This window comes from Theropithecus gelada, chromosome 4 (assembly GCF_003255815.1).
Source record: "Theropithecus gelada isolate Dixy chromosome 4, Tgel_1.0, whole genome shotgun sequence".
In the NCBI taxonomy this organism is placed as follows: Eukaryota; Metazoa; Chordata; class Mammalia; order Primates; family Cercopithecidae; genus Theropithecus; species Theropithecus gelada.
Window position 1 is genome coordinate 62934088 of NC_037671.1, and position 26737 is coordinate 62960824.

A 26737-nucleotide genomic window follows, 5' to 3' on the forward strand; every position below is an offset into this window, starting at 1 on the left:
CCCAGGTATCAAATTGTCCTCCTTTCTCTTGTAAGAGTCATCTGGTAACGTAACAGTTCTGCATGACAATGTATAAAAACTTATTCACGAGTAAAGAGCTTTTTCTATTTCAATTCTAACTTGCATAAATCATTTTCTGTGGAACCAAAAAGTGGTGGCTGTGTCAACTGGGTTGATTTGCCTGATTTTAATAAAAACATAAACAGCACCATGGTTTGGCTTTTGGACCTTCCTTGGTATTTGTAAGATCTGAGGGAACAGCTCATTATAACCAGTAGTTAGAAAGTACGAGTAAGTAAGACCCAGAAAACAGAGCCTGTAATAGTAAGTATCACGAGTATCAGTGAAAAGAATCATGGGCATTTTACCATACAATTGTTGAAAGAATATGAACTGCAGAATTCAAACAGATTTGGGCTAAAATCTCAGCTACTTATGCCACCTATTCTGTGAATGTGAGCACTCTGTTTAACTTCAGTTTCATTATTTTATAACATAGGGGTTGCAATGTCTATTTTTAAAATGTGTACTAATGAGATAATTAAAGAAGTTATACTTCATGAAGCATTGCAAAGCACTTAAAAACTGGTAGATGCCCATCAATCAATGAGTGCACAAAGAAACTGTAGTATGTATGCTACACACACACACGCACACAATGGAATACTACTCAGCCATAAAAATAAATGAATTAACAGCATTTGTAGCGACCTGGATGAGATTGGAGAAGTAACTCAGGAATAGAAAACCAAACGTTGTACATTCTCACCGATACATAGGAATTAAGCTATGAGGATGCAAAGGCATAAGAATGATACAAAGGACTTTGGGGACTTGGGAAGAGTGGGAGGGGGCGAGGGATAACAGACTACAAATATGGTGCAGTGTATACTGCTCAGGTGATGAGTGCACCAATATCTCATGAATCATGGCTAAAGAACTTACTCATGTAACCAAACACCACCTGTACCCTAATAACTTATGGAAAAAATTTAAAAACCTGATAGCTGTTCAAAGCAATAGCAACAGCATAAGAGCCATTTCAGTAGAACATGCCATAGGAAGCAATAAAGGGTGAGAGTATACAGCAGAGGCTAAGCTGACTGCCTGAAGCTTAACCCCTGCCCCTTTTGCTATTGCTGTGACCTTGGATGGATTGTTTAACCTCTCTGTACCTTAGCTTTGCCATTTATACAATGGAGATAACCATAGCTTGAACTGCATAGCATTGTCACAAGGATTAACTGAGATAATACATATAGAGTAATTAATACATGTAAGCAATCAATGATGTTAGCTATTTTTTTATTATTACCTTCCCCCTGCAAGGGGTTTATCTGGCAAGAATACAGTGGTTTCCCCTTATCTGTAGGGGGATACAATCCAGGACCCCCAGTGGATGCTTGAGACTGTAGACAGTACTAGGGCCTTTACATATATATATGTATATATATACACACACACACACACACACACATATATATATTTTCCCTTTTGGTACACACTTACGATAAAGTTTAATAAATTAGGCAAGTAGGAGATTAACAACAATAACTAGTAATACAATAGAACAATTACAACAATATGCCAGAATCACTATTCTTGTGTATGGGGCCATGATTAGGTAAAATAAGGATCACTTGAACACGAGTTCTTTGATATTGTGACAGTTGGTCTGATAACCAAGATATCTACTGACTAGCAGGTGGGTTGCATATACAGCATAAACATGCTAGACAAAGGGATAATTCATGTCCCACGGAGCAGAACAACAGAAACTTCATCATGTTATCCAGGAGTGTCCCCAGTTTAAAACTTATTGTTTACTTCTGGAATTTTTTATTTAATATGTTTGGACTACAGTTGACTGCCAGTAACTGAAACCCCAAAAGTGAAACTGTGGATAAAGGTGGACTACTGTGTAGAAGTAGCCTGTGTGGCATTAATGGACAATAGAATGTATTTTAAAAACTGTGGTATAGCCACATATTATGATGTTTCTGGAGGAGAGAGAGACAGTACTTAATGACACTGGCAATGCTACCCAACGGTAAGAGGAATTTACTTCCGTCTGAATATTCTCATCAAAAGCATGGATGTGATCCTGACACAAGTGACGATAAGTTTGGAAACATTTTTGGACTTTTGATCAATTCACCACGTTTCATTTGGTTCTGAATCTCACTATTTAAACAAATTTGTGAATACTTTGGAAACATGGAAATCCATAATTAATCCCCATAAGCAAAACAGAGGCTGCTTGTTCAAATCAACCTTCACATTCTCTCTTTTTCAACATTCTGTACAGATATAATAAAATGTCCTTGCATTTGTATGATGTTTTGCAGTTGAAAACATTTCCGTACATGCAGTTTTATGTCAACCTCTTGCAGCCCTGGGGAGTAATCCTAGCTGATATTGGTATCTCCTCCCTCACAAAGAAACAAGTTTTGAGAGGTGAAGCGATGTGCCTCAAATCACATAGCTTTTAAGCAGCAGAGTAAGTTAAAAAAAAATCACTCAGGCCGGGCGCGGTGGCTCACGCCTGTAATCCCAGCACTTTGGGAGGCCAAGGCAGGCGGATCACAAGGTCAGGAGATCGAGACCACGGTGAAACCTCGTCTCTACTAAAAATACAAAAAAAAAAAAAAAAAAAGCCGGGCGTGGTGGCAGGCGCCTGTAGTCCCAGCTACTCAGGAGGCTGAGGCAGGAGAATGGCGTGAACCCGGGAGGCGGAGCTTGCAGTGAGCCGAGATCGCACCACTGCACTCTTGCCTGGGGGACAGAGTGAGACTCTGTCTCAAAAAAAAAAATTCACTCGACAGTGTTTGATAAGGTTGGCTTTTGCAGCTTAGTTTTAGGTTATGTGAGATTGTACTATCACAAGTACCATTAGAATTTCTGTCACATTATGATTTTTTTCTGCTTTCACTAATTACAATAAAGAAACACCTTTGTAGCATGCTTTTTATATTTGTCTTCTATATTTATATGTGCTCTTTGGGGCTATTTTGGTTTGATATTTATCTGCTTTTTCTAGGAATATTCTCTGAAAAAGACTCAGATATCAGAGAAAATATTAGTGCAAATATTAGAAGAGAGCTTCAGATGAAAATAAAGATGTGGTAGCTTACATCATAATATTTTCCAGGGCAAATACAATTCTTTATTTTTGTAGTCTTGGTTATGGGCTTATATGTCTGCATCTGAGAGACAACAAAAGAATCACAGCTGGATTTGCAAGATGCATCTAATTGGGGAAAAATGCAGGGGTATGCGTGGAAACTTTTTTTTTTTTCTTCTTACTCCAAAAAGTGAACTCAAAAATAAAAGTACCTGTGAAATTGAGATTTGAGTCAGAAAAGCAGTGTGGGAAGACGGATAACCTTTGATGTCAAGTTGATTTCTCATATCTATGTGGTCCAATTTCAGTTTGAATATTAGCTATGAGATCTGCAGTTCTCTGTTCTACAAGGCTCGAAAGGTGAAGGCAGAATATTTCAGAGGTGTCTCAAAACTCTAATAAAAGACTCTCCTGCCAGATGACCCTTCATAAACTTCACTCTTCCTTTCAGTAAAAAGCTCCCCCAGATGAGCTCAAAAAGGATGATGTTCACCACTATTAAGTCTCCAGTCAGCCATGCTAGGCAGCTCAGAAATTTCATTGGAATTTTTCCTGACTAGGCAGTTTTAGATGTTTTAGTCAGTAATGCAAATCCAAAAGGAGAAGAACTTGGTAGGAATATGTGAAAAGTAGACCTATATTACACAAAGTGTACTTTTGTTTACACAGAAGTAATATGTAATTTTTACCTAGCAGCATAATACATCAAAATTGAGCTTGTTGTGATGATGCACAATAATATATTCCACTTATACACTGTTTTTATTGTTCTTATTCTGAGTGTTTTCCAGTGATATATTTTTCAACACAGCATCAATATGTTTTATCACTTATATGTCATATTGTGGTATCTTCATTACCCTTAAGCTTCTTAAGTATAAGGTTTGTGATTTATTATTTGCATTATTTTTATGCCTTGCAAAATGACTAGCATAGTAGGCTCTCTTTTGATGTGCTTGTAAAACTGACCTGAGTATGGATGTTTCTTTGTTTAAGGACAGTTTCATAATACACAATCAATACAGACGTTAACATCAGTAAAAATCTTAGAAACCAGATTTAAAGTATTCCTAACCTGGCTTTTATAAGTTTGCATTTAAATAAGAGCATGAGGAATTTTTGTTTATTTCCAGTGTTTAAATCCTAAGCAGAGAGAATAGCCTAATGGATTTCTGTAGACTAGTTTAAAACTAACTAATAGGGAGTAAGTATTCTGTATAGTCCCTGTAATTATTATAGAATCCTTAAATAACCTCAAGCAGTACTATTAGGACTTACTTTGTTCTCTGAGTACATATCATTAGGATAAAAATAAACAAATTAGAAGCTAAACAAAGATTTGAAGATCAATGGTAAATTAACTTGATATATTTGCAGTGGCCAGTCCGTGTCTGTGGGGACTGGACACATCAATCAGTGCAACATTGAGAATCCCTGTTCTTCATCCCCCACAGGACTAGCCACATAATCTTTGGGGACCAGTTCATGATGACAATGAGGAGTCCCTAATTCAAAAAGCAGTAGAACAGCTTTTGACTTTCTGTTGTAGTCTCTCTCTCTCGCAAGCTGTTACCACATTTTTTATTTGCTGTTTAATGCCACTCATTTCCTCAGTCATGAGGACACTCATGGGGTGAGAGCAGAACTTCACAGCACCTGAGATCCTGCCCTGAGTTGAGTACATGCAGTGTATGTACCCAACCCTGACTCTCCCCGTGTCCACACCCAGACCGTTGCTACGAGAGGAGATGGCAGTGCTTATTGGGTTGGTGAGGAAAAGTAGGTAGCTGAGAACTTTTCCTGGAGACATGGTGAGGTGGTAAGAGTGAGACTAAACGTAATCTGTTCCTCCAGGTCCCTGACACATGCTCCATTGTTCCAACTTACTTCACTTACAAAAGCTAACATTGACTATATTATGTTAAGAATTTTCAGATGACCACTTCACAGCATTACACTCCTAGTGAAGGCCCTTGTGAGCAAGGTGTCCTGTGCTGCTGCACTGGCCCCATGTCCATGAAACTGGCCATGGTTCCCAAGATAGAAGATCTGTGGGATGGGCTGGGTGTGGTAGCTCACGCCTGTAATCCCAGCACTTTGGGAGTCCGAGGGGGGCAGATCACAAGATCAGGAGATTGAGACCATTCTGACTAACACGGTGAAACCCTGTCTCTACTGAAAATACAAAAAATTAACTGGATGGCGGGCACCTGTAGTCCCAGGTACTCGGGAGGCTGAGGCAGGTGAATGGTGTGAACACGGGAGGTGGAGCTTGCTGTTAACCAAGATCACACCGCTGCACTCCAGTCTGGGGGACAGAGTGAGACTCCGTCTCAAAAAAAAAAAAAAAAAAAAAAAAAAGAAAAAATCTGTGGGATGATGGAGCACATCTTGCTGACAGAAGTGGTATCCTCTCCCCAATCCTGAAGCAAGAGGGTTGACATTGTCTTTCTCCTTCTCCTCTGTGACTGTTTTCTTACTTCAATGTGCACTTTGTCTTCATTTTAATCCACTTGCTTTTATTTAAAAATGATGAGAGGAAGGAAACTGGAAGACAATTTTGATAAAGTATAATTTCATAATGGTAAAATCATGACTCATGCAAACACAATATGAATGCATGTCAAAATTTTATTTAACTCAATAATCAGGAAAATAGTAAGATGCCAACAGTAATTTAAAGAACATTTGAGAAGCAATATTAAGATTGCTGGGTTGGATATAAAAATGATTAGTGTCCAAGAGGATCATAAATTGTACCATTTAGGGTACTTTTTGTTAGAAACAAGTTATTCTCATTTCTACTGGACAAAAATCTACAAGTTAACCTCCAACCCTACAAAGTTGTAAAGTAGAACAGGCAATAGATAGTCAAGCCCAGCAATGGAGAGCTGCACTGTGAGAGTATCTAAGTAATCTCTTCTGTCTATTTCAACTTAAGGAGGATTTACCTGTCAGTGTGGTTTGCTCCATCCTAGCATTATCTGGGTTTTTACTTAATCTGACTAACATGTTAAAAGATTTTCTCAGTAGCCCTCTATATGCATGGTAATAGATGTTTAATACATCCAAGTATAAAACAGGAAAATAATCCTCAATATATTTAATTCAGCATGCATTCTCTTAAAACTTCAATTAGATTATATACCTCTAGATTATAGAAAATAGCTCTAGAAGTAGTCTAAGATTCTTAAATATTTAGGATTAGACAGGTCTTGGTGATCTTCAGTTTTCTCTGTGGGAGAAGAAAATCTCATTCTGCAATCATGCATATAAATATTTGTGGCTCACATTTAGGTCTAGAACATTTTTGAGGCTTTAATTGTGTTTCTAAGTAGATGGGTAGACTGGAGAAGGAAATAAAAAAGCCCAGAGAATTTGTGACAGATAAAAGGGGAAAGAAATTAGTTGGGTGGATATTCAGGCACAATCCCACCACATAGGTCTAACAGCCAGATGATGTCCTACCTCAAGACTGAACTCAAGTATTTTAGGCATGATTTTCTGCCAATTTTGTTGCATTTCAAATGTATTTGTCAAAAGTTCTATTAATCTCAGACTGAAAAGACAAAACCACATATCTTAAAGCACATGGCAAGTTAGGTGAGATATGAAGAAAGGGTTCTTGGTATCGAAACATACTAAACTCAAAGACTTTCCCAATTGTTGCTGTACAGTCTTCCACTATAGAAATCTTCTAAAAGTAGAAACAAATTTCACTTGTTGGGCCTTGTTTATATCATTTGTTACAACATTTCTCCACTCTATTTCTGAGAAAGAGAATATTTTATGTAATGTTAATAGATATTCCTGGAAAAATACTTTATTTTTCTCGGTGAAATTAGTTTAGTTACTTCTAAGCAGAGTTGAATGGGTTCTTTTTTACAGGATTTCTTTTGAAATGCCAAGAGAGAGAAAGAAATATGTGACATTTTATGAATTTGTCTTAGAGAAATTTCTCCCTACCTACCTTTTTCTCCCCAAGGAATACTGATTACCATACTTGAAAAATAGCTTTGAAAATCCCAGTCTAGTTTAATTCCCTCTCTACACAAATGATGAAAGTGAGGTTCAGAAATGGTTACTGGCATACTTACGAGGAAGGGCAAAACATAGACCTCTTGCCTGTTAGAGTAATCTAAAATGATGAAGCTATAATTTTTATATGTAGCCTAGTCCTTATGTGTAATTCCCACTGCTAAAAATAGTTACTAAATCATTTAGTTTAGAGAACTAACCTTTTTTTTAAATTATTATTATACTTTAAGTTCTGGGATACATGTGCAGAACATGCAGGTTTGTTACATAGGTATTCACGCGCCATGGTGGTTTGCTGGATCCATCACCCTGCCATCTACATTTGGTATTTCTCTTAATGTTATCCCTCCTCTAGCCCACCATCCCAACAGGCCCCAGTGTGTGCTGTTCCTCTCCCTGTGTTCATGTGTTCTCATTGTTCAACTTCTACTTATGAGTGAGAACATGTGGTCTTTGGTTTTCTGTTCCGTGTTAGTTTAGAGACTGATGATTTCCAGCTTCATCCATGTCCCTGAAAAGGACACGAACTCATCCTTTTTTATGGGTGCATAGTATTCCATGGTGTATATGTGCCACATTTTCTTTATCCAGTCTATCATTGTTGGGCATTTGGGTTGGTTCCAAGTCTTTCCTATTGTGAATAGTGCTGCAATAAATATATGTGTGCATGTGTCTATGTAGTAGCAAGATTTATAATCATGCTACTATTTATAATCCTTTGAGTATATACCCAGAAATGGGATTGCTGGGTCAAATGGTATTTCTAGTTCTAGATCCTTGAGGAATCACTACACTGTTTTCCACAATGGTTGAAGTAATTTACACTCCCATCAACAGTGTAAAAGCATTCCTGTTTCTCCACATCCTCTCCAGTATCTGTTGTTTCCTGACTTTTTAATGATCGACACTTTAAGTGGCTTGAGATGGTATCTCATTGTGGTTTTGATTTGCATTTCTCTGATGACCAGTGATGATGAGCATTTTTTCACATGTTTGTTGGCCGCATAAATGTCTTCTTTGTGCCCAGAATCTACAAGGAATTTAAACAAATTTACAAGAAGAGAACTAAACTTTATTATTTGTGATGAAATAAATGCTTGATTTATATTTCAGATCCTAAGATAGAGAGCATTGAATTAAAGTCTAAAAAATTAGAATTTATCCTATCTTTATTATTAGTGTCAATTTGAACCAATCTCTTAATTCATTTATACTCCATTTTATCATTTTTGAAATAAAAATGTAAAACTATGTTATAAAGATATTTTAAGTAGTAACATCATTTTAAGATAAATTCGTATGAGAACAATGCGACTATGCATATCTTGGCACAGACAACACTTGCTAATTATTAGATCAATGTCAGTTAGTGGTGGTCATATCTAGTCAGTACTTGCTTAAAGCCATGACTGCATTTTACTGTCAGTAAACAATACCCAGATTTATTTTCCAGTGTTTTCCCATGTAGTGTATATACTCTCAAGTCTTTACCAAGTTTTAACTTTTGGCTTCAAACCACTGGAGGTTTAGGTAGGCAGGTGGGAACAATTTTTACTTTAGTTTTCTATAATAAAAGGTTAAGCAGTTTTCTTAAGCTACAATATCTACCAGCAAATGGGCCAGGAAAAACATGTAAGGCTTGTGAAGTTTGTTTACTACTCAACCAATAGGATTGGTTTGTTTTCTTTCTAAATTAATCACTTAAACTTGTTTTTAAGCGTTTTGTAAACCGAAAGCCAACGGATTCTGAATATCTCATATTTTGTTCCACCTTCGACTTTGCTCTGTTTTCATTTTGTTTGTCAAGCTTGTCACACAATTTTAACAGTGGCATGTTTAATTATATGTAAAAATCACAGTGGTTAACACAATTTGCCATCTTTATGCATTTTTTTGGGGTGCATGAATTCAATCTGTAAGTGGTAAAACAAAAATAAATGCTTCTACTTACAAAATAAACAGATTTTAACACATCTTTTCCTACTTAAAAAAAACTCATTAATAAATAGTTTTTGAAGGAAAGCAAAACAGTAAAAAAAAAAACCATATTAGCAAGTCACATTTAGCGTGCTTGTTCTTTGAAGAAAAGAGTGAGGGAGAGATACTATTAGCATTCCGTTAAGAAAGGAGAGAAAAGGGTTTTCAAATGGGATTTAAGCCAGAGAAGTCTCTTATGACCAGGAAGATCAATCAGGGTAAATGAGTTCTCCATGTATTATTACCTAAGGGTAGAGAAAATTGAAGATGAGATTTTTTTTCCCGCTACTTATTTGACCTTGCTGCATAAATATGATATAAAAATATGTGTGCAATTTGATAGTGGTCTTTTCCATTGGTCAAACCTTGAAATTTTAACTCTTTGAGGCTTTTCAAATTTGTTATAAGAAACACAATTTCTTCATATTTAATCTTTGTTCTTATTAAAATACAATTGTAATCATGACTTTAATACAACTCTGATTTGCCGAGGATCTATTAATAAATGCTTTCTGCCCTGTGAAAACAAATGCCCAGCCCTTGTTGCTACACTCAAGGATGGCAGTAATAAAAGTGGTTAGAAAATCAATTTAAACTGCATTTGTACTTTACCAAGAGCTGGTGACACTTACATTGGTAAGAGTTATGCTTTCCAAATATGTGATCCACTTTTATAAGCAACTAAAAACCCTGCAGCTTCAGTCACACTCTCCAAGCAAGAATAAATGACCTCACATCAATCCATTTTCACAAGACCTGGCACTTGTAGAATGGGGGAAAGAAATGAGACAAAAAAAGATAAACAATAGAAATTGTGAAACCTAGGCTGTTTTAACCTAAGCTTGCACTTTATGTGTATAAATGGAAAAACACAATTTGTTCTGCATGCCTTAATGTTTTACAAACTTGAGATTATCATAAACAAAGAAATATGTGGAAAAGGTTTCCATGTCTTATTTATGTTTATGAATCGCATGATCATTACACTGCTTAACACAAAAGAGGCTCTACAGCACTCATAGTATAAAAGAAGGGACAGATTGATGGTATTAAGGACACATATCCTATTTTAATCAGACAGATTTAGATCAAAATAATTTCTAAACATGGATGTTCTAGAAAAAAGAAAAAACCAGAAAACAATTACCAACATTTTTTGTTGCGATGCATTGCTTTTTGTCTAAGTAACAGTGAGCCAAAACATGCCTGTTTCTCCTTTTCTTCTTTTCTAATAGCATGTGTATATTTGCATAGGTACTTTTTTGCTTATCATGACCTTTTCTTGTTAAACATTAAGGACAGCAGAGGGTTACACTGAAGCAGCTGTAACTCCTATCTTCTGGTAATGCAAAAAGTGTCTGGTGTTCAGAAAAGATTCAAAACTTAGTAATAATACAAAAGCAGAGTTGCGTATTCTTGTAATATCACACCAGAGCATTGTCTAATGGGCCTGCTTAAGGATTATGTAATTCTCTAGATGGTGAACTTTTATTTGGCTCACTATTTACAGTTATATGTCACTCAATAACACTTCTGAGAAATGCCTTATTAGGTGATTTCATCATTGTGCAAGCATCATAGAGTGTCCTAGATAGCACAGCTTACGATCCACCTAGGCTATACAGTATGGGCTATTGCTCCTAAGCTGTAATACAGCTCTGTACAGCATGTAGTACCAAAACATGTACTGAATACTGTAGGCAATTGTAACACAGTGGTATTTGTGTATCTAAACATATAAAAGATGTGTAAAAATACAGTATAAAAGAAAAGAAAAATAGTATGCCTATATAGGGTACTTATCATGAAAGGAGCTTACAGGACTGGAGGTTGCCCTGGGTGAATCAGTGAGTGAGTGGTGAATGAATGCAAAGGGTTAAAATACTACTGTATATTACCACAGACTTTATCAATATCATGCACTTAGTCTACACTAAATTTATAAAAACAAAAGTAACTGTGCTATGATGCTACAATAGCCACAACATCACCAGAAAATAGAAACTTTTCAGCTCCATTATAATCCTATGAGACCACCATCATCTATTTGGTCTGTCGTTGACTGAAACATTGTTATGAAGTGCATTAGCATTATTAATACTATTAATTAGACCAGGACTCTGTGAAGTTACATGCTAACTTGTAGGTTGTGGTTTGATGGAGACACAAATGAATACAGACTGGTAGAAAACATCACAAAATTACATTTTATTGCCCTGTGGAATATTAACTAGTTTTGTCTCTAAACCTTACAATTTTATTTTAGCATCCTTTCAGTGCCTATAAAAGCTTAGCCTCTTGAATTCTTCTTGAACCAACTTTACCTTCATGCTGGTTGCTTTGTATAGGAGCTAAATGAATCTTTGGTATATGGTTTATACAATCGTATAAAAATCATGTTTATAACTTTTTGAAAATTAAACTTTGACATTGGGCTTGAATTATCTTGCTGGAATGGCCTGTCTTAGAGAATTGTAGAGGGGAGTTTAGATTTTGTTGGGCCTGAAGCTCATATAATTTCATGATCTTTTACAACCAAAAAATTTTTACAGATTCAAATGAAAAATTATACATAAAAGTTATTATTTATTTAGAATAAGAAAATAACAGCAAATTACATTAATATTTGGAGATTCAAGTCTCTTTCTCTGAACTCTCTTTTTAATTGTACTATAGTTTTTTTTTTTTTAGGAGACCAGAGTTTTATTATTACTCAATTTAGCCTCCTATTGTACTATAGTTTTAAAAATGGATACATAATTGTGTAAAGGGCTAAATATTACTATATATTACTGTACATATACAGTAATCTATATATAATACAGATTATGTACAATAATAATTTTACATATTTATGAGGTACATGTGATATTTTGATACAGGCATACAATGTGTGATTATCAAATTAGCATACTTGGAATAACCATCACTTCAAACATTTATAATTTGTGTCGAGAACATTCCAAATCTTATATTTTAGCTATTTTGAAACATGCAATAAATTATTGATAACGAATAATTTATCAATAACTAATATTTTTACACTCTTGTGCTATCAAATACTAGAACTTTTATATGGAGATGTTTCCTGATTGAACTTGCTTTCCCTTCCCAAAGGAAATTGTGAGAAATTGTTGCAATTCCTAGCAACTCCCAGTCTCAGAAAGACATGTGCAAGGTTGAGGGCCTCTTAAGCTTCATTAGCTTTGAGGTAAGCCAGCTCTGCTACTGGGTGAGGGGATGTCAGCAGGCAAGGAGCTGTGAAGGACTAGGCGGAGAGAAACAAACCAGAGAACATTTCTCCCCTCAGGCAACCATAGAGTGGCCCTTGGAGCAAGGCTTGATGAGGACTCCTGCATGTATCTGACAAGAGATACAGCACTGAGTTTGTGTGTCAGGGAGCAGAAAATCAATACAGGACCATAATGGCACCAGTTCATAAGAAAACCTTTCAATATTTTTCAGTCAAATCCCTCCTGCCCCAAGCCAGACCCAAAACTGGAGAAACTAGAAACAGAAGAGGGATAGAAAGAAATCAAGAATGCATTACATTCCTTCCCCACTCTAAATTCTTGAACTTGAGGTTTGTCCAACCTGGCATGGGGCTGATGACCACTAAATTGGATATGAGATAGAAGTTTTAAATTGGTGCTGTCTGAACCAGATGATTTAATATGTGAACATACATAGAAGGCTCTGGAACCGGCATGATATTCCAGTAAGGGAAAATAAAGTGGAGACCTACAGAGTATGTACACCATCAATGAAAGAAGAAAACATTCTTTTGATACCGTAGAGACTGATTTTAGTGAATGAATTATGTAGAAAACACCTTAAATACTCAATTAGTTAACACGATGAGAAAGATAGCGAAAACTATGAAATCATATACGCTTCTAAATTCTTACCCAAAACCTGGTTAGCATTTCCCCCCACTGTTTCTCTAGCAACAACGGCTGCCTACAGTGGGAGATGTTTGGAGGTTCACTGGTAAACTTTTACAGTTGAGAATAATCTAACTAAATATAAAGTAATCTTCTAGTACAAGGGACACTTAAATCCTATGTACAATTTCAAAGATATAGACTACAGACAGAAGTGTAGCAGTTAAGAAGAAGGGTTAAATATTTGAAAATGTCATTAGTCTAAATGTGTGGTAAGAAATTGATCTGAAATAGGGCTCTTTTTTCCTATAGTATTTAGAAGAATAGGGTAGACTGCTGAGCTAGATTAGGGGTAATCTGGACTAGATAGAGAGTAAAAACTAAAAGATCTCAGCAGGTTATTCCTAGCTACATGACATTGTGAAATGACAATGAAGACAAGCAAAAATTTTGTGAGGGGTTGCAACTTATTACAGAACAAATGGAAAAGCTAAGACCTGATATCCTGTCTTTAACCGGATATCAGTTCTTACTATTGCAATTTCAAATTCGATTTATGACTCCTACCTCATCTTGAAGCGCTAAATGAGTTGGAAACTAAAAACCCCAGTAATCACAAAAAAACTGCCTTCTTTCTACTAATGTTAAAAAAAAGTCTACAAAATAAGATAATAGGGAAAGATGGATTAAAAGTAAAGAATAAAGGAAAGAAACTCACCTCTGTTCACATGGGATACTGAGAATAATAATTTCCGAATGCTAAACAAATACGTACCCTGTTTGAAGCTTACTTAATATGAAAACATTATTCATTTGAATTGGGTTTGATTTCTTTAGTCTAGCTCAATTAGTGAATAACACTAATTTATCCATTTGTTGCCCTAGTGCAGTGGTATGCAAATGGTGACCTTTTGCTAAATCCTGCCAGTCACCTATTTTGGTAAATAAAGTTTTATTGGAACACAACACAGTCATATCCATTTGTTTACATTTTGTCAGTGACTGCAGTCATATGCATTTGTTTACATTTTGTCACAACACAGTCATATCCATTTGTTTACATTTTGTCAGTGGCTGCATTCCTGCTACAATAGGAGAGTTAAGTTATTGCAATACAAATTCTGTTATTTGCTCTCTGGCCCATTACAGAACATGTTTGCTAGCCTCTGCCTTGGAACATGGAGGATAGCATTGGTTAGTGATGAATAAAAACTATGAGAACAGTTAGAAGCATAGAAAGCAGATTCATTGGGATGTGGAAATTATTGACTTTCAATGATGATAAAATACATTTATATGTGCTTAGGTTCTGGTAAAATTAAGAATAAATTTAAAATTAATGTCTCAATAATTATTTACTGTAATGTCAGTGATGTAAGTTTCTAGTGTCGTGGTTGTATAGGGTATATTCCCAAACCTGATGCTCCTTTTAATTACTGTTTAACTTATTTAAAAACATATGGCTCAGAAAGGGGAAAGTGATTTAAATATTATCATTTAATTTACTAACCTTCCTATGCCCTTTTGGAAACAGCTTGTTTTAAGTCCATAGAGATTTAGATACTCAGAATAACCCTTCTGTATCACTTTCTAAACTGAATTTCACTACATGCAATTTGGATTTCTCTGAAATGAGCAACCACAGGGGTTTGAAAATTCTAGTACAGATTTATAACAAAATGAAAAAAGATTGGACACTGTCCAGAAACTTGTGATGGTACTCAAAGCAGAATGACATTTGCTCAGTAAAGCTGCTGAAGTGTTACTTTCCTTAATACTTTTCAACATGAAATTTGTCTTCTTCTAAGCAGATTACATTCATAGACAGTGTAGGAACAGCACTTTACGGCAGTAAATTAGATCAACCAAGGTACAAAAATTAGTGATGATTTTGCTTACAAATATCCATTGTAACAGCATTTCATTTTGTGAACCCTAAGTTCTAACTCTATGGCTCTGAAACTCTGTTCATTCACTACCCCACTCTTGCGTAGAGAGCTGGTTTCTTTAGGGGTTATCTCATATTGTAACACTATTATTCTTTACTTATCGGGGAAAATAGGCATGTGTTTTCAGGAGATACAGATTAGAATGCCCGTATGTGTGTGTGTGTGTGTGTGTGTGTGTGTGTGTGTGTTGAAAAATCTCTCTTTCTTAAGGTTCTCATATACCCCATTAGGAAACATTCCCCAACCTTTCAATTAGAGTCCTGGTCCAGAATGATTAAATTGTGATGAGGAATTGTTATGTGTATTTCAAAGTAAAAACTTTATGCATACATGCTACAGTATTAAAACATCAGTATCTGTGTATTTTGAGAGGAGCAAGCAGAGAGGTAAAAGGGTTTTCTTCCTGTCTCTGTAATAATCATTCTTTTATTCTGAACATAAACAGTCTATTACTTTGAAAGTAAAGTAATATAACGTATAAGCCTATAAACAATTTCATCAGGCCATCTTGTCCATCCTCCCTGAATCCAGAAAGGCTGAATATTAACACATCTTATTGAAATTGATCTGCTATTTTGAAAGCTGTCTTGCATCCAATTTTCTCTTCTGAGAAAATAGGAGGAAAGACAAGGGAAGTTTAGAATTCTGCCTAGATGGGCTCAGGAGTGAGATCAGGTCACATGGCATGGACTGAGGGAAAAAAACAAAGCCAAAGGGTGAGAAGGACTGGAAGAGAGTTTAGAAGATTTTGGAGAAATCCACTTTATGATGTGGCAGCAGAAAGAAAAAGAACCTTTGGCTTCGGCTAACAACATAGACAGGAAGTGAGTTACCAAAATCATGAAGTCAGTTCAGATCCATTTTGTCAAAATCAGAATGGGCTACTCAGTAGCACAGGGTTTCTCTAAATTTCTTTCTTGGAAGATTCTACACTGCTCTGTGTATGCCAAGTGTGAGTATGCATCTGTTGAGGGAGAAAGTTAGTCATGGTGACAGCCCTCTGTGTCCTACCTCTTTGAAACGTGTTCTTCTTAATGAGCTGAAACTGCTTATGGTCTCATCGGGAGTCTACGTTCCTCTTCAGTACATTTTCTGGTTCTCCTTTTTGGATTACTGCATAGACTGCCGGAGTGCTAGCTGTAGGGTTGGGTATTGATGGGAAGACAGTATTCTTATTCTGGTAATCTCCTCCGTGGTCCTATAGCTGTCTGTTCTCTTATATTAAACTTCTGATATACTATAGGCATCTCTTTTTGGATCTTTTCAAGAGGTAAAAAAAAAAAAAAATGTTATTCTGGAACTGGCCAACTCCAGTGTATCATGTGTTGGAGTACACAAGGGGATTGTGGGAATATAAGTCATAGTTGCTATGGAGCAGCATGTCCTATATGCAATGGTGTAAGTAGTAGTTTACAGGAGTTGAGCACTGGCAATCAAGATAGAAAGCATGTTGTTCATAAGATGCGAATAAGTGTTATACTTAATGATACACAACTGCTACATCTCCATTTGGCCAGCAATATAAAGGGACATACAGATCTGCAAGTCTTTAAATAGTGCATGCCAAATCAGTTGACAATCCAGTAGATTTCTCTGGAGTTGTGGTTGAGAGGTTGAAAGATTTAGAAATGAGTATGGAAGGCGAGATAATGTACATGATGAAGACTGACAGATACAATTTTTTTTGTGGGAAAATTTACCTTAAGTCCTGAAGAGCTGATAGAGCTTCCACCCTAGAATAAAAACTCTTTATGTTTTTTGAATATACGTCTTTGATTTACATATACCTTGGCTCTGAGTTGGCTCTCAGGCAGTGTTTGTTGGAATAAGTCTAAGAGAATCAATATATAAAGTATAAATAAATCTAGGACTGCTTATATATATCCTGTTAGGATGATTATCTTTATTGTTATTTTCAAATACATATTAAATAACTGAGATTGGAATTAATGTGATGTTCTTTAATTCATGCAGATAAGAGGTTTACTGTATTTAACATGTACTCGGCTTACAAAATATCAGAAAGTTAATGTTCTAAAATACACCTTATCCTTACCAATTTTTCTGAGTTGGTAATGTTAGACACTTTTCCAGGAAATGAGAGTGTATTAGTTTTCTATTCCTGAATAACAATATTAACACCAACTTAGCAGCTTAAAAGAACATACTAACAGTTAACTCACAGTTTCCAAGAGCCAAGTTTGTGCATGGATTCACTGGGTCTTCTGCATAAGAATCTCACATTGTAGTAAAGGTATTGGCTAGGTTGGGGGTCTTATCTCAAGTCTTGATTGGGGAAAGGGCCCATTGTCAAGCTCATGTGGTTGGTGGTAAAATTCAATTCTTCACAGTTGTAAGAATGAGAGATTCAATATTTGCTGGTTGTCAGCCAAGGGACACCCTCAACTCCTTGCTTCTTATTGGCTGGAGGCTGCCTCAGTGCCTTGTCATGTGGGCCTTCCCCAAACTGCTGTTTGCTTCCTCAAAGGCAGCAAAAGAGATAATCTCTTTGTAACTTACAGCTTACACTTCTATGTAGTCTAATCCTGGAAGTGACATCTCATCACCTTAGTTTATCGGATAGTCTGTTGGTTAAAAGCAAGTCATAGGTCTCATCCACAGGCAAGGAGGGAAGATCACACAAAGGCATGAACAACAGGAGGGGGACTGCAGGGCCATAGGAGAGTGTGTTCACCACATATAGGGAGGGAGAAAACACAGTTCTCGTCACTTCTGTAATTTCATCAGTAATAAAGCCTCATGGAAAATATTTACTTAGGTTGAATGACACAAATATTTCAGACATTAGCAACGTCAGTAGAGAAGATTTTTCTTGTTTCTGTTTTGCTTAATTCAACAGAATTGCAAGTCCTTTTGCAGGATTCTGAAGGTTGTCTTGCTAAATTATTTTTGCATTATTAGATTTTGAAAAACAATTGGGTATTAGTGGGTCCATTATAAAGCAAAATACTTGTTGAGTAAAGCCTTGAGGAAAGTGATGATAGTCAAGGAAATATCCTCAGCCCCCAGATTTACTCTCTTTTAGTTCTTTAAATCTGTATCTGTGGTACTTATGTTCAATAGGTCTATGTTGCTGTTGTTATTGTACCAATGTATAAATCTGTATAAATTCACTGTGTAAGTCGCATACTTACACAGTGAATCAGAAGCCTAATTTCTAGACACTCTAAGAAACTCTCTCTTCCACTAACCATGCTTTTTTGTTTTTTTTTGTTTTTTTTTTCCAAATTTATTACTGTCATTCTGCGATTGGTAAATACATCACCTTGATTTTATCATACCTGTCCAGTCCTCTGTTTCTTGTCTTTGCGATTTGGTTCTTTCTCTCTCCCTCTTTTTTAAAATTTTCTATTCTAGTGATCACTATCAGAGCTTGTTTCTGTCTACCATTTTTTAATCCTGTTTTATTGATAAAATTTCTCTCTTTTCTACACTATGTATGGAGATATTTACTTTTATGGAGTCATTATTGACTGCTTGATAACTTGCCCCTTGAAGATACTGAGGTTAATTAATTAAAATATTTCCTGTGTGATTTGGTCAATTTTTCCTTGACCTGAATTATTGTAAGTTGTATCTGTTTCAGCTTCCATTCTGTAATTATTTGTAGCCCCAAAATAAAGAATTCTCAGATGACAGAAGAAAATTGGGAATATGTTTTACACTGTTCAAATGAGACTCCCTCAGGGTTGATTCAGTTAAGACATTTAAGTGGAGCAAAATTAATTTTAATTAAAATCTTCTTAAGTTTATAAGCATGATAAATCTGCTTCAAGAAGCAAAAAGGATATAGGATTGCAAATAAAAAGAGAAAACAGATATAATTTTGTCTTCATCTCTAATCTTAGCAATCTAAGCAGATTCTTTTTTGGCAGATGAATAAAAAACAAATATAAAAATTAATAAATATATCAAAATCATCACCAATGAATAATAGCCTCTCATTCATATTTATAAAAAGCTGGAACACCTAGATAAAAATGTGGATGCATTTGAAATTGCCAAAACCAGGTCTAGTTACCTAGTTATTGTCAGAGTCTGAGAATCTCTTGTCACTTGAGCTACAATATGTACATTTCTTTGGAAAAACAAGAATTTACCACATGTGTGCATAGTCTAGGTGATGCATAGAAAAACCTGAGAGTCCTGGACTTGTCTTTTCCCTCTCTCAGAGGACAATGCTGCTGGCTCTTATTGTTTTAAGAATTTGGAGTCATGCAGTGTAGGTTGGGAATCAGGAGTCTAGTACTGACCTGAGGCAGGTGCCATTGTTGCGGCACAGATGATGAGCACACCAAGGGACATGGCAGTTCTCGATATTCTTTCCACGTCGTGCTTCATCGATGATAAAGAATTCTTTGTTGTTTACTTGAAGGTCTAGAATGCAGCCCCTGAATCCATAAACAGGACCTGCTTTCTTATGAATTTGAACATTTTCAGGAATATGACCAAGGAACATTGATTCAAAATATACCTGTAGAAAAAGTAACAACAAAAAATAGGGTGTTGTCAGATTATGTGGAAAAGATGTAGGATGTTTGGTTCTGTAATTAGATGTGTTTTAACGTGTTTTTCTATGTAAAACAGGTTGCTGCTGTTGGTTAGTTTTGTCACTTCTACTAGGTGGGGAGATAGACTGTTTTAGAAAATGGTTCTTTTTTATATCTCTTTTTTATCTCTAACAATATCTAATAATATTTAGCAGAAAATTAGACACTCAGTAAAACTCGCTGATTGATTACTTTGAAATGATTTTTCGAGCTGATGTGTTTGCATTTTAGTGTGAACATTCCCAAATAATAACTAAATAAGAAAATAAAGCCATGTTAACTAATTGTTGTTAGATGTTGAATTGTTTTCCCTCAAAATTCATATATTGAAGTTCTAATCCCTAGTACCTCAGAGTGTAACTTTAATTAAAAATAGTGTCATTGCAGATGTAATTCGTTAGTATGAGGTCAATACTAGAATAAGACAAACCTATAATCCATAGGATCTTTTGGACATTTATTTATTTTTATTTTTATTTTTTTTATTGGAAAGGAGTAATCTTTTTTTAATTTATTTTTATTTTTTTATTTTTAATTATTATACTTTAAGTTCTAGGGTACATGTGCATAATGTGCAGGTTTGTTACATATGTATACTTGTGCCATGTTGCTGTGCTGCACCCATCAACTCGTCAGCACCCAACTACTCGTCATTTACATCAGGTATAACTCCCAATGCAATCCCTCCCCCCTCCCCCCTCCCCATAATAGGCCCCGGTGTGTGATGTCCCCCTTCCCGAGTCCAAGTGATCTCATTGTTCAGTTCCCACCTATGAGTGAGAACATGCGGTGTTTGGTTTTCTGTTCTTGTGATAGTTTGCTAAGAATGATGGTTTCCAGCTGCATCCATGTCCCTACAAAGGACACAAACTCATCCTTTTTTATGGCTGCATAGTATTCCATGGTGTATATGTGCCACATTTTCTTAATCTAGTCTGTCACTGATGGACATTTGGGTTGATTCCAAGTCTTTGCTATTGTGAATAGTGCCGCAATGAACATACGTGTGCATGTGTCTTTATAGCAGCATGATTTACAATCCTTTGGGTATATACCCAGTAATGGGATGGCTGGGTCATATGGAACTAGATGTACCATATGATCTTTTGGACATTTATAAGGACTTTTATAAGGACAATAGTCTTTTTTAGGACTTTTATAAAGAAGGTTGGATACAGACCAACTGGCACACAGGGAGATTGCCATGTGAACAAAAAGGCAGAGATCAGGGTGATGCATCTATGGGCTAAGGAATATCAAATATTGCCAACACCTTACCAAAAATGAGTTGAGGGGCATTAAACAGATCTTTCTCAAGTCATCATATGGAAAGAACCCTACAGTTCTTGAGTTTCTAGTTTCCAGAGCTGTAAGAACTATAAGACATCTCTGTGGTTTAAGCCACCCAGTTTGTGGTACTTTGTTATGGCAACCCTGACAAACTAAGGTAATCACAATATATTATAAATATCCTAAAATATGAGCAAAATGTATGGTGCTTGCAAATAGTGCTTGGAAAATTGAAAATGTTACCGTTTCCTTTCTCCAAAATTTGACCATAATATGCATGAGAAGTAGAACTTTGCTTGAGTAATATTCACTTCCTTAATTCACATTTTATTCCAAACTCAGATCAAGAAAAGACTCTTGCTTTGAGAAGACACAAAAACATCACATCATCTTATTGAGATTACTGGCTAGCCATATACAGAAAACTGACACTGGTCCCCTTCTTACACCATATACAAAAAGCAACACAAAATGGATTAAATACCTAAATGTAAAACCCAAAACTATAAAAACCCTGGAAGGCAATCTAGGCAATAGCATCCTGGACATATGAACAGGTAAAGATTTCATGACAAAGACACCGAAAGCAATTGCAACAAAAGCCATAATTGACTAGTGGGATCTAATTAAACTTAAGAGCTTCTGCACAGCGAAAGAAATTGTCAGCAGAGTAAACAGACAACCTAAAGGATGCGAGAAAAATTTTGCAAACTATGCATCTTACAAAGGTCTAATATCTAGCATCTATAAGGAATGCATACAAATTTACAAGAGAAAAACAACCCCATTTAAAAGTGAGCAAAGAACATGAACAGATGCTTTTCAAAAGAAGATATACATGCGGCCAAGAAGCATATGAAAAAAAGTTCAATATCACTGATCATTAGAGAAATGCAAATCAAAACCACAATGAGATACCATCTCACACCAGTCAGAAGGGTTACTATTAAAAAGTAAAAAAATAACAGATGCTGGCTGGGTTGCAGAGAAAAAGGAACACTTACACACTGCTGGTGGGAGTGTAAATTGGTTTAGATATTGTGGAAAGCAGTATGGTGATTCCTCAGAGTTAAAAGCAAAACTACCATTTGGCCCAGTAATCCCATTATTGGATATATACCCAAAGGAATATAAATCATTCTACCATAAAGAAACATGCACCTGAATGTTCATTTCAGCACTATTCATAATAGCAAAGGTATGGAATCAACCTAAATGCCCATCAATGACAGACTGGATAAAGAAAATGTGGTACATATACACCATGGATGGAATAATATGCAGCCATAAAAAAGAACGAGATCATGTCTTTTGTGGTAACATAGATGGAGCTGGAAGCCATTACCCTCAGCAAACTAATGCAGGAACAGAAAACCAAATACTACATGATTTTCATTTATAAGTGGGAGCCAAATCATGGGAAATTATGAACACAAAGAAGGAAACAACAGACACTGGGGTCTACTTGAGGGTGAAGGGTAGGAGGAGAGAGGGGAGCAGAAAAAAAAAAAAAAACTATTGAGTGCTAGGCTTAATTCCTAGGTGATGAAATAATCTGTACAACAAAACATCATGACGTGGTTTATCCATGTAACAAACCTTCACATGTACCCCCAAACCTAAAAGTTAAAAAACAAAAAAAAGAAGTCACACCATCTTAAAGGCAACCAAGCCATTTATAGAAAATTAGTAGAATAAAGAGACTCTGTAAAATTAGGGTGTTGATCTACCTTTATTTGATCAATACATCAGGGCCACATCTTACAAGGGAGTTAGTTCTAAAGATGGCAAATAATATGAATATTTCGTAGAAGCTAAATTGTCTTTGGAAATCCTTTAGTCACCACATTGGAGACTAACATGCTTTCTCCAGATAATTCCAACACAGCTACATATTTCCTCCAGCTTTGGAATAGCTTGCTGTTTTTTCAGTGCAGCTGTAGATGAAGCTGGCATTTCATGTCATGTTGTATAAAAACCCTAGAACCCCCCAGTGTGTGGTGAGATGTACCACTGTCAGACACAAGAGGAAACTGATACTGAGTACAATAAATTAACTTCTCACATCTGATGTCCATTGCAGAGCTTATGCGCATTGACCAGAATGATGTTAAAATCACCATACATGATTTAAGTTGCTACTTGATTTCTACTTTCCCACCCTCAGCAACATATATAATTGAATTCTCATAATTTAGATGTACATGAAATGCAGATACTCTCTGTAAGAATTTATGAGCTACAATTGAAGTCTAAATAATCTGGAAATAAGACCCTGCTCTTCAGGGCTGTTAGGCATATGGCAAGTAGATGCAGCAACATTTGTGTGGGAAACATCTCTGATATCCCAATTCCCAAAACACACATTCATACCTCAAGCTGACATCTGAAAAGTATTTAAATTGGTATTACAGATACAATAAAATGGAACACTGTCATTGCCAGAATTAAAAAAACTAAAGCCAAATCATTAAGTTAGGGGCCTGGCAGGAGGAGAGTATGAGAGATGCCCAGCAATATTGCTTTACGTTTATACTAATACGTGCTGTTTTCATGCGGATGTACTTTTAGAGAGCAGAAGCATGTTTAATTCTAGGAAGAGCAAAGCATCTCCATGACCCATAACAAGTCAAACTAACTCTGTATTTGAGATCTGGTTATTTTTAAAAGACTGAGTCTCTGCTCCTAAGGGCGTCTTTAGTTCTTTTTTTTTTCCTGAGTATTTCTTCTTATTTGGATCCCAGAGGGTGACTATCTTTGGGGATGTTATGGTGGAAGCTAAAACTTTCAAGGTGTATCAATAGAACTGTCACATAGCATAGGTGTATTTCTGTTTGTTTTCACATTCTACAAACTATTAGCAGACCTGTCTATCAGCTAAGGTAAGTGATCCACTGTTAATACAACTGGGAACTATCATGAACTTTCAGACTCTGCATCCAAAGGATGACCTTCCTCTCACCGTGGATCTCTGACATCTTTGTGTATTGATCACACACCTGGAACAGTGAAGCTTTCACTGTTTTGACAAGTGTGCTGTTTTAGCACAAAACTGGTAGAGAATGGAAGAATACTCTCCTTTTTCTGTCGGTAGTAGGAAGGTATGAAGGAAAGTCTATAGAGCTATCAATGATTTATTAGACCATTAAAAAACACCCAAACAATGGAAGTAGATGGCTCTTGTATTTTTTCTGATGTGAGACTCATGCTTAGTTGGAGTCCTGAAATGTCTAAAAAAGCAGATGCTGTTGGCTACACATACATAACCACTAAAATGGTCGACTTCTTCTATTCTCAGACTTTCAATTATACAAGAGATGACTTTTGTGTGTATAATTATTCCTAAGGAGATGGATCTTTAAAATAAGTCTTTTCTAATAATTCCTTGTGAATCAGACTATGAAGAATAAAGTCTGACATCAAGATATGATGTTACAAGATAAAAACACAGAGAACAGACATGGACAATCAAGAAGGAATTATGAAAATAATAAAAAATATCAATGATAACTGAGGGAAAAGGACTCCATATCTGACAGGAGTGAAATGAACACTTCCTTTCCTTTCAGAGTTTCTTTTTAAAGGAAGAATATATTTATTCTTTTATAATACATACGAATAAATTAAGAAAATAGGCAAAGGGGAAGTAAAATTCTAAAATCCAGCAGGCAGGAGAGAGGGTAGATAAGAAGCTGTCCTATTTATTTTTTTGTTTTGTTTTAATTTAAATTTAGATGTTGGAGTACTGCATATCTTTCTGTATTGATATCCTGATTCAATGTTTACTTTTATTTTACATTCTCAATTCTGTGTCTGAAGTTAAATGACTTGTGTTAACAAAATATGGGGAGATGATTATAAAATACTTTTTGGTTAAAATTAATTATCACTTGCACTTGTCTTTAAGAATATGATGACTTACAATGGAAACAAACTGGCTTTTATTTAAGAGTCATTACCATTTTTGGTTTTTAACATTATTTTAATTGTATAGAAACAAATTTAAAATCAGAAATATTAAGTTTTGGAATAAAGATGGATAAGAAATGTTGGATAAAGTATTTCAGAAGGATTTATTGAAGTAACTTTTCACATGTTAAAAAAGCTTAAATTCTTAAAAATTATTTAAATGAAATAAGTGAAAAGGGATAAAAAATAACACAAGCAATATTTATCAAAATTCCCATTCTTTTGCAGTTAAAGGATTGCTCTCTCCCTCTCTTTCTCTTACTTTGCCCTAAAGTATAATAATCTGTGAGCATATGATATCTTCTATGTTAATTTATATTTATTTTTAGGACAGAGCCTTCGCCCTGATTATCTTGGGATTCTGGGCGTCCATCAAAGTGCCTTGAAAATAGGAAGTTTCATGCACGTTTTTTACAAATGACCCTGTTTCATGAAATCCAATCCTGCTTTTCCTCAGTCTCTTAGTTGTCTTTAGGCCTCTTTCCCTGTGTTTTGCTGCCTTAGAATCTCGATATTTTGCTAGATTCAGCACATGGGATGTCGTTATAAGATCCCACTCAGAATAAATGTTATATTATTATTCTAATATACCCTTCTATATTTAATATATATATATGGCATAGTGCATAGGACAGTAGCTCACACAAGGTTATTTCTTAAAAAATTTGATAAATATGAGTGAAGTTATTATTGATGTTATGATCAATAATGCACAGTTAATATTTGATTCTTAAGGCTTTCTAGGGTAGGAAATGTTCTCAAAATAGTATCTCCTCACCTTGTTGAAGGGACAACTAAACTTTAGAGAAACAATGATAAACTGAGTTGCTACTTTGTGAACACATCGATCTAGGGAAGTGTAAATAGAAGTATGTGGGATTACTCTTGTCCATAAAGAAATTAAATATAATTTAGAGAATGAAATAATAAAGAAATTGTTGCAAAATAATAGCATATAGGTCAGCAAGATGGCAGAATAGGAAGCCACAGATCCTCCTTCCCCTGTGGAGACACAGATGCAACAAAAATACATGGACCGATTCCCTTTGTGAGGATTTAGAAAATAGTTAAGAGGGTCCTACATGTCAGGTGATTGTGAAGCCAGCTGTATCAAAGCTGTAAGGAAAATTTATGGCATTCATTCATTACAAGCCCACTCCCTAACATCGCATGGCATAATGAAGAGAAAACTCCTTGCTCCCAGTTTTGACTTGGGAAGGGAAACAGAAGACTTAAACATGTCCAGCATTCAGACTCTTTGGGGAGTTGTCTGAGTGACTGGCTTTTGCCTTTTCTGACTCCGGAAAGGGTACCACCCTGGGGATCACTAAGAGCAAAGGTGATGGTTTGGACTAATATGCACTCATTCACCACAGTCTCTTGTCCCGGCTTAGCATGGGATCAGAGAAAATTCTCACCTTCCACCTTCTCACCAGGGAGGTAAAGTAAAGAATTAGGGCATGCATCCAGTGTTATGGCTTTTGGGGGGCTTCTGTCTCACTAGTTTCTGTCTCACTTGTCTCAGAATGCTGATGGGACCTGGCTTACTCTCAATATCTGGGGACTACTGAGAAAAGAATAGTGTTTGGAGGCTTATTCCTGCTTCAAAGGACCCAGGGTAGAGAAGACAGAGGCTGGTATAGCTTGGTGACCTCTCCCTCAGGAGAGAGTGGGTAAAAGAGTGGATCATGTACCCAATGTTCTGGTTTTCAGAAGGCTGCAAGAGACCAATTTCTATCTTGTTTGATTGAGAGTGCTAATGGGACTTGGCATACTCTAGAAGTCTGAGGGCTTCTGAGACTAAGAGAGATGGGCAGCTTGTAGCATATCCAGAGAACCTATAGTACCATATACAGAAGGTAAAGGGAGCAAGAGATTATGAGCTCCTGAAAAAAGAAACTGGAAAATCACTTTAATTTGGAGTCTGCATGCACA

General features: G+C 35.9%; 1 protein-coding gene across 1 annotated transcript in view; it reads right to left on the reverse strand.

Moving 5' to 3' along the window:
* Positions 1-26737, reverse strand: part of EYS (eyes shut homolog (Drosophila)) — a 2114515-nt gene that overhangs the window by 253241 nt on the left and 1834537 nt on the right. Inside the window, exon 34 of the mRNA XM_025382342.1 lies at positions 19247-19467. Coding sequence (XP_025238127.1) covers positions 19247-19467 — 221 coding nt within the window. The remainder of the gene's footprint in view (positions 1-19246; positions 19468-26737) is intronic.